Source organism: Vombatus ursinus, unplaced genomic scaffold, assembly GCF_900497805.2.
Source record: "Vombatus ursinus unplaced genomic scaffold, bare-nosed wombat genome assembly UNPS02000749.1, whole genome shotgun sequence".
Lineage (NCBI taxonomy): Eukaryota > Metazoa > Chordata > Mammalia > Diprotodontia > Vombatidae > Vombatus > Vombatus ursinus.
The window spans coordinates 21,771,791-21,781,341 of NW_020940527.1; the positions used below are offsets into that span (position 1 = coordinate 21,771,791).

General features: G+C 40.2%; 1 protein-coding gene across 1 annotated transcript; it reads right to left on the minus strand.

Annotated features, from left to right (window-relative positions):
* Positions 1 to 4,505: 4,505 nt before the first annotated feature.
* Positions 4,506 to 9,086, minus strand: FAM170B (family with sequence similarity 170 member B). The gene is made up of 4 exons (XM_027857954.1): positions 8,969 to 9,086; positions 6,667 to 7,360; positions 4,910 to 4,948; positions 4,506 to 4,599 (listed from the first exon to the last, which is right to left on the minus strand). The coding sequence occupies exons 1-4, from the start codon at positions 9,084 to 9,086 to the stop codon at positions 4,506 to 4,508; spliced, it is 945 nt and encodes a 314-aa protein (XP_027713755.1).
* Between the last annotated feature and the right edge of the window lie 465 nt (positions 9,087 to 9,551).

A 9,551-nucleotide genomic window follows, 5' to 3' on the forward strand; every position in this document is an offset into this window, starting at 1 on the left:
TTTGTCTTTGTATCCCCAGCACCTAGCACAGTGCTTGGTACACAGTAGGGACTTAATAAATTTGTGTTGGTTAATTTATTGGCACCAGAGAAGACATAAGAAAATTCACCTCCATTCTTTTATTGAAAAGATGGGGGACTCTGGGTGTGGAATATTATAAATAGTTGTATTATTCCAGTTGTTTTGACTGAGTTTTCAAAAAATATTATAAGGGGAAGAGTCACAGGGTAGGGAAGAGGAGGGATATATTTGAAAATAAATGTGACATAAAAATAAAATTAATTAAACATAAAAAACCCAGGTGTAATGAGGACAGAGCCCTAGTTGGAATGAAAAACAGGGTTTTGCAGGTACCTGTCTAGATGCTGGTACAGAGGCAAAGCGATTTCTGTAGTAAAGTAGCATGAGGCTACATGATCAACACTCTTGCTTTATCACCATCTCTTCCTAATCCTCGTATTGAATCAGGACATAGGAAATATGATAAGTCACATACAAACAACAGTCTCAGGTAATGAAGCTGCTCAGTGGTACGATTTAAGGGATGTTAGAGAAAGGTCTGACTCCCCAAAATTATCACACATAACACCCCAAAAAAAGGTGCTAGAGTTTTGGAAATCCCATTGTTAACATGTCAAGTCTTTGGATTCCTCTGTAAATGTAAATGTAAATGTAAATGTAAATATTGATGGAATAAGAGCCAAAGGGCATTAAAATATTTTAAACTAAAATAACTAGTGGACCCATCAAACACTTTCCTTTTTGTCAAGGTAACCAGGGTAGCTGTATAGCACTGGGTGTTTAATGTTGGTGCTGGTGACTGGGGGAGATAGAGTAAAGGTGTCAGAAGGAAATAAAGAGGAAAATAAAAGGGAAAAGGACTGACTGCCAACTTGGCCAGTTTGTCCAAGGTCGGTCCTGCCTAAGCAATTTGGGGGAGGAAAACATCTGGCTCTCTTTTCTTCCACATGATTCCAAACATATATTTAAGCATGTTTAATCAATCCCATAGCCCAGGACAGCCCTAAGCAAATGACAGCAATTCACATCTACATAGTTCTTAAACATTGCGATATGTTTTCCTTTAGCAACTCTGTGAATAGGTAGTACATACCCATTTTACAGATCATAGGATCATAGACAGACTTCTGCCCAAACAAGCAATGCACAATCTATCACTGGGCCCATACCTGAAGCCTTCCTAGCTCGGCAAAACCTGCCAGAGCTTGTGCTCCACTGGTATAGCCTTTGAGAGCCCGGACTCTCCTCAATCAATGCATAAACACCTATTAAGTGCCTACTGTGTACTAGGCACCGGAAACAAGATCAAAGAATGAGACATTCCCTATTCTCAGAACTTTCATTCTAATGGGAGGGACAACAAGCATGTGAATACATATACATACAGCACAAATATAAAGCGAATAAATACAAATCCATAAAAAGTAGTTAAATATAAGGTCATTTGGGTGGGAGGACACTGGCAGGTTGGAGGATGGGTCAGGAAAGACTTTCTCATAAGATGGCAAATGATAAAGGAGAGAAGGCCTCTTTGAGGCAGAGGTAAGGAGAGTGTGTGTTATAGGAATGGGGAATGACCAAGCACAAAGGTGTGGAGATGGGAGATGGAGAGTCATATGCAAGGAACAGATACTACATTCAACTGATCTAATCTCATTTCTATTAAACATCTGTGGTTGACCATGTCCTCATATTTTTTCTGGAGTCCTTGTGCTTGTGACATAAGAGCAAAAAACAGATTTGTTAGCCATACCGGAGGGTGAATTTTCTTAGCCTCCCAACCTATTTTTGTGGGTTTTGTGTTCTAAATGGGGACATAATCACAAGCTATTCACATATTTCATAACTGTACTTCCCAAGACACAATTACTATAAACTTAGGGCCTTTTAAAATCTGCCTGTCACATTAGTCATGAGCCTAATATAGTGACAGCTAGGGTTTTTATACATACATATAAACATACATGTGTACATATGTATGTATGTATATGAAATATGACATAGAAATGATCAATGACACTACTAGGTCTTTTCCAAAGATGATTAGGGAAAAAGGGAAAGAATCTGTATGTCCTAAAATATTTATAGCAGTTTTCTTTGTAGTGGCAAAGAACTGGACAATTTATGGAGATGCTCATCAATTGGGGAATGGCTGAACAAGTTGTAGTGTATGATTGTGATATGGAATACTATTGTGCTGTAAGAAATGATGAGCTTGATGATTTTAGAAAAATCATGGATAGACTTGCACAAAATAATGAAGAGTGAAATGAGCAGAACCAAGAGGATGTTGTATGCAGTAACAGCAATATTGTTTTAAGAACTACTTTGGTAACTAAATCATTTTGACTATTATACATACCCAAAATAACTACAAAGGACATATGAAGTAAGACACTATCTGCATCCAGAGAAAGAACTGATAAATAGAAGTATGTATAGAATGGTTTTACATATATGAGTTTATGTATATATACATATATATACACATACATATGTGTGTGTCTAATGGTAATCATCCTTTGGATGGGAGGGGAGGGAAGAAAAAAGAAAAAAAAAGAAATTTACAAGAAAACTTCATTACATATTTAAAAGGAATAGCAAGTTGTACATAATAGAATTGCATTTTCATGTGCAATCATCTTTTTTATTATATTATATTATGGAAATGCTTATTTTATTCTATAAATTAAAAACAAAATAAATAATAGATTTTATTTTCTTTTTGGCTATGGGGTTAAGTGACTTGACCAGGGTCACACAGCTAGTAAGTGTTATGTGTCTGAGGTCACATTTGAACTCAGGTCCTCCTGAATCCAGGGCCAGTTCCCTATCCACTGTGCCACCTAGCTACCCTCTGATAATAATTTTTTTTTAAAGTGGGGGAAAAAATTATTTTCAACCCATGGGTGCTGATGAGGCTATCAATACAGGAGAAGGAGAAGGAGAAGGAGGAGGAGGAGGAGGAGGAACATAAGATAAAACCTTAGAGAAGACTTCTATGCTAAAATGAGAATTTGTCTGATTCAGCTGGTAGCAAACCAAAGTAACCACTTCCCTCCAACAGACAGCACAGCCCTAGTCCCAGTGCCCTAGAGCCAAATTCAGACATCCCACCCTGGGACTGCTATCATCTTTTCCCCTGAGCCAAACATCAGTTTCCTAGACATGCTGACCTGATCTGCCCTCATTATATTGAGTGTTGGGGCATCTGACAAAATAATGTATTATCTTAGCCATGCCCATTGACTGAATCTCCCTACATATGATATTCCAGGTCTCCTCCACTTGGCCCTTTTCAGCTCCTTTCTCACTATCTGAAGACCTCAGTTGTTGTGAAAGAACCATTACAAGAAACAATTATTATGCTAGCGTACTCCTGGAGTGGTTAATACCACAAACACTGAGACTCCGAGGAAGTCCAAAAAGTCACGTCCTTTGGAGAGCCCAAAAGACTCTTGTTTAATTTCCCCTTCAAGAAAACCCAGGAGAAAGCAGGAATTGGAAAGCACCCTGAAATCTCTTTTTTTTTCCCTTCAGTCAGTTCTAGACAGAGCCTTTACTTTCTTACTTTGTACTTCTGTCTCTCATACTAATTTACATGATCATTCATTCTTTTACTCAATAAATTCCTATGACTTTTAATGGCCTCTAGGATAAGATATAAATTTCTCTGTTCTGATTTCAAAGCCCTTTTTGACCAGCTCCAACTTTTTTTTTCACATCCTCATTATATATTATTCCTCTTTTCCAGTTCAAATTGGCCTTCTCTCAGTTCTTCACACATAAAGCTCCTTCTCCCCTCTCCATTCATTTATACTGACCATCCCATGTGCCTGGAATTTATTCCTTCCTCACCTCATCTGATAGAATCGTCTATTTCTTTTAAGACTTAGCTGAAATGTCATCTTCTTCTCTAAGTTTCCTCAATCTCCCCCCTTCCCTAACTATATTGTATTCCATTATCTTGTATTCATTATTCTTCACATATGTACATTTATATTTATGTGTGCACATATATTTATATATGTTCATACATGTGTGTTTTCTCCTCTATTGCATATAAGCTTCTCAAAAATAGACTGCTTCATTTTTTGTCTTTGTCTCGCCACCACCCAGGAAGGTGCCTAGTATATAGTAGGTATTTGATAAATGCCTGTAGATTGATTGGTTGACTGATGAGGGGTTTGGAGATTGCCACTCAGAAACTGATCATTCATAGTTCAAAGACAGTCACAGCACCACCTTCTATAAAGCAGCATTTTCACATGCAAGAAATTCACTAACATTTCACCCCAGCTGACATTCCTGTTCCAGGCTGACGTATTATAGACCCAAAGTTTTACCAATGTCCCCTCCCTATTGTCCCCATCCCTTCACTCCTTGCACCCTTTCCTCTCTTCTCCCAGCTTTCTCATTCTCATCTCTTTTTTGCCCTCCCTCTCTCTCACCTTCTCTTGACTTCTCACATCATTTCACTTTTCTTAGCTCTGTTCTTGATCTCTCTGCTGATCCATTCCCTTGGAGATGACATAGGACTTCCTGGAACACTGCTCATTTGCTGTTGTTGCTGATAAGCTAAAAAACAATAACGACACATGTGAAACAACTTTAATATTTCAAAACCCTGGGAATCAGACCCTGTAAACATTTCTGCCATTGTAGAAGCATATTCTTTGTGGATACCCCCTATTTTGGCCTGAGCCCTGAAATAAGATGGGCAAACTCTAATGAGAAAGATGTGGTATTTGAAATTGCAAATGCAGTCTACAGATCACTCATAGCAACATAGCAACCCACAAATTAGACTTCTTGTTCACGTTAATAATTGGTGACATTTGGTCATTAAAAAAGAAAGACAAGACATTGTTTCATCAACATCTCTTGCCATTCAAGTTCTGGCAAGATTCGTTTTTCTTGAGGCTTTCTTTGGGTGGCATGATGGAAAGAGAAGGAAGGGGAAAAGAAGATATGTGGTCAGCTGGATCTTATGCCCAGTCAAAATCATCTCAGTCCCCAAAAGGTTAATCTAGTCTAGTCTAATTGGATCCAATCCAGTTTTGGGCTACTGCAGAGATTCTAGTTCGAGGCACATGGAATATCAAGCTAAGGGAATGAAGGAACTGACAGTCTTACTGCCTCTTACAGATATTGATGTTTTGTTCATTTTAATGATTAACACAAAAAGGTTTTCTTCCCTTGCCTCTGTGCACTCAGATCATTTCTGTCTGATCTCTCATTAATGATGATTTAAGGAAAGAAAAGGTCCTTCCCGTATAATTTTTTTAACCTTCAATGTCAATTCAAGGGTTAAGCCCTGGGAGAGTCCAGTGGACAGAGACCTTGTCTTGTTTCCCCCAGCACAATATCATGGCTCTGAAAGCTTCAATTAACAATTTTTTGTTTCTCTATTAGACTCACTAGTTAGTTAGTTAGTTAGTTAGTTAGTTAGTTAGTTAGTTAGTTGGTTTGTTTCCTGGCATGGCTCCTTTTTCTCTCCCTCTCCTCTTCCTCCTCCTTCCTCTCTTTTCCTTTCCTCTACCAACTTAGTAATCTCACTGAAAGAGAACACATCTCTGCTCCTTAGGATCATGATGGGGAGGATTATTGTCTTATTTTTCTTCCCTCTATTTTTTCCCCAGTCACTCTTCAAATACATTATAACAACATCCTTCGAGACTGCAATTCATATCACCGTCTACAGGAGGCTTGAATTCAACCCCCAAGCTACCACCACACACACACACACACACATGCGTGCATGCACATGTATACATACATAGGTGTATTCTCTCTATATGTAGATATGCTGCATGTGTGTGATTATATATTATATATATTTTTAAATTTATTCACCTATGACGATAGGTGTAATGTAATGTAAGGTAAGGTAAGGTAATGTAAGCTTTTTAAACTATTTTTTGTCTTTGTGTTCCTGAAACCTACCATAGTATTAGGCACAGAGGAAGGAAGGAAGGAAAGAAGGAAAGAAGGAAGGAAGAAAATGAAGGAGAACAGGAAAGGAAGGGGAGGAGGAAAAAAGAATACTAGTTTTGTATTCATACTGGAAATGTACCTAAGAAGTCCTATGCTCCCTTACACTGAAATTCAAAGTATCTTCCACTCAGCTAGCTGCTGTTTTGAACCTGATTTCCCTGCACTCTGTGCTTAGTCCTCAGAGAGCTGACAATTAAGAGGACCCCTTTCTCTACAATTTCCGTGGTCTTTGAGAAATTTTCTTCTTTCTCCTTTTCTTTGTCCCTTTTTTCATCTCCTCATCCTCTTTTATTGTCTTCTGTCTTTCCACTTTCCTCTTTACTCTCCCTATCTATCCCTATGCTGTCAGTTCAGGAGGTGATCATGATAAATCAAAAGAGTCATTGGAAAACTGGGGTAGGGGCAGCTAGGTGGCATAGTAAATAGAGCACCAGTCCTGAAGTCAGGAAGATCTGAGTTCAAATCCAGCCTCAGACACAAAACACTCACTAGCTGCGTGACCCTGGGAAAATCACTTAACCTCCCCCAAAAAAAAGAAAACTGGGGTGACCCAAAGGGATGCTACAAGGGAGAAGTCCCAGCTCCCCAGACACGTGACCTCCAGCTTACTGCTTATCTCTTTAAGATCAAAACAGCAATATATGGCACCTGCTAGGCTCACTACTATGGGCCTGGCCCTGATCCTGGTCCTCTGGTGGTTGATGCAGCAGCTGATTCTGAAACTGTCTTCTCTGAAGCATTTCCCGGTAGAAAATATGACAGCTGAAGCCCTCCTTGATCCCATGCTGGGCATGGTGTAAGAGGCCTTCCAAGTTGGGAAAGATTCTGCAACAGGCCAAGCAGCGGAGGCCATAGTTTGTGGTGATCAGCCAATCAGGTGTTTCCCTTATCTCTTGGGTACAATCTGATGGTACTGGTGTCTCAGACTCTTCAAATTCCTGAAAGGCATCTCCCTCCCAAGAATCAATCTCACTGACCAAGTCGCTAGTAGAAATACTTTCAGGGGGAGAGTCGGCCCTCCTTTGCCTCTCTGGGAATTCAGCCTCCCTTACCCGAGGTCTAATACCAATTGGCTCAAACCCAGACTCTGTCTCCCAGGCCACAGCCACACCCCGGACTGTCCGAACCCGGGTGTAAAAGGCATACATGTTTTGCTGAGACTTGTTCTCCTCTGGGTTGGTTATGGAAGAGAAGCAAGAGTAATACTGTGAACAAGACTGGTAAGCTGAGAGAGTTCTACTCCTCCCCTGCTGACTATGAGCCTTGAACTCTAAGCCAGCGTCTTGGGCTCTGCTTATTGAAGGTCCAGGGACGGGTGCACATTCTTCTTCCTTCACATCTCCTATAGAAAGAAATTAAACTGTCATCAATTTCCTTTTTCGCAGTCCATCAACTCACATTTATTTTGTGTTTACCTAGTGCCAGGCACTGTGCTGAGCTCTGGGAATACAATGAAAAAGAAAAAAAATGATGCTCTACTCTCAAAGAGCTCACATTCTAACAGGGAGATGCCATCCATGTGAGTCATTACGTCCAAGATGAATACAGAGTAGAAGAAAGTAGACTTAGAGGGAAAGGCACTAGCTGCCTTAGGACAGAACCTCCTGCAGGATGTGATTGAGCTGCATCTTAAAGGAATCCAGAGATTCTGAAACTAGGAGGTTGGATGAGAGAGGCATGGGGAACAGCCAGGGCAAAGACAAGGAAGGGAGATATGGAGGATTGCCCATGAGAAATAGCAAGTCAATAAGTATGGTTGGGCCGTATAGTGCATTCATGGGAGTTATGTTTAAAAAAAAAATGGAAAGATGGAAAGGAATCAGGTGGTAAAGAGTCTTAAATAATCAACATAAGACTTTATATTTGATCCTAGAAGTAAGAGTGAGGCAACTGGGTGGTTCCATAGTGAACATAGCCCTAGGCCTGGATTCAGAAAGCCCTGAGTTCAAATTCAGATTCAGATATATATTTATTGTAATTAGCAGTAGTAGTAATAATGGTAGTAGTAGTAGTAACAGCAGCAGCAGCAACAGTAGTAGTAGTAGTAGTAGTAGTAGTAGTAGTAGTAGTAGTAGTAGTAGTAGTAGTATGGACTCAAGTTCAGCCCTTTCTGATTCCAATACCATACTTAATGAGAAGTCAGGTACTGATTCTGGTGTGTCATTAATGAGTTATCTCACTAGTCTTAGAGTCAAGGGATTCTCTGTCTTCCATTTGCTTGCTGGGTAATTTTGGAAGATTCACTTTACCTTTCTAAGCCTCTGTTTCCTCATCTGGAAAAAGAGAAAAATAATTGCACCTACCTCACAGGGTTATGGTGAAGAGCAAATGATATAATGTATGTAAAGCTCTTTGAAAACCTTAAAGCACTATTTAAACATGAGTTATTTATCAATTATCGTTACCGATGCTGATGATATGGATCTTATTTCACATTACTGTTGTTGTTGTTACTGTTGTCATCCAAAGCCTCATGTGAGTTTCAATCTCCTTTCCCATACCTTTGACTAGGGAGGGGTGGGGAACCTGCAGCCTTGAGGCTACCTGTGGTTCTCTAGGTCCTTAAGTATGGCCCTTTGACTAAATCCAAACTTCACAGAACAAATCCAAACTGTGAAGTTTGGATTCAGTGAAAGGGCCACACTTGAGAACCTAGAGGGTCACATGTGGCCTCGAGGCCATTGGTTCCCCGCCGCTGGACCAGGGTAACTAAGCCTGTATCACAACTGAAAGAAATTTCAGCTAAGGAATAAATTCTTATTTACGCATGCAGAAAGATTGCATCAATGGACCCACCCAGTCAACATTGTGAGAACTGTTCTCCTAAAAGAATAATCATTTTCATTGTCATAGAACCTTTCAACATGGGTAGAATTCAATGCCTTTCTTTCTGCCCCTGACATCCCAGGAAGGCAACTTTTGCTCTGCCCTAAGCTCTGTTTCTTCTTACCTGCCTGCTTCCACAAAGGTACCCAGGTCACATCATCCAACTCCTCAGCAGATTGGCATGGAGCCTTGATATAGGGCAGATCCTTCTCATTCCCAGTGTCAACATAATGGCGTTTCATGATTAGCTAACTAAACAACCCTTGGCAAGGTCCTTAAAGCCACCTGATTCCCTTCTTCCTTGCTCTAAGTAGGTTCTCAGTGCTCTTGTAGTTGGCGTTGGGTTTGCCTCTGCTCCAAATATGTTGACTCACAAGGATGGACCCAGGCAGTAGCTCTCAGGTCTTGCTTCAGTCTGAGCAGCTGTTAGGGTCCAAATGGTCACCAAGGCCTCTGAAGCATTCTGTGACCTCGTCAATGACATGGGATGGTTCTGGGACCTCAGGTGAAAATCAGACATGGCAACAGCAGAAGCAATCTGCCTCAGCAACAAGGGGAACAAGCATTTACCAACTTGCTCTCAGGCTTCCATTTATGAGGAAGATACACACACATACCACTAAAACATACCATGTGCTTCCACAATAACAATATGAAGTGGCTCATGACTTGAAAGGCAAATGAATGAATGAATAGATAGAAAAATA

Coding starts and splice junctions, on each gene's coding strand:
- FAM170B (XM_027857954.1), bottom strand. CDS start 9,086: ATGAAACGCCATTATGTTGACACTGGGAATGAGAAGGATCTGCCCTAT. Junction 4,949..6,666: donor CATAGTAGTGAGCCTAGCAG/GTGCCATATATT, acceptor TGCCACCCAAAG/AAAGCCTCAAGAAAAACGAA. Junction 4,600..4,909: donor ATCTTGCCAGAACTTGAATG/GCAAGAGATGTT, acceptor ATTGTTTTTTAG/CTTATCAGCAACAACAGCAA.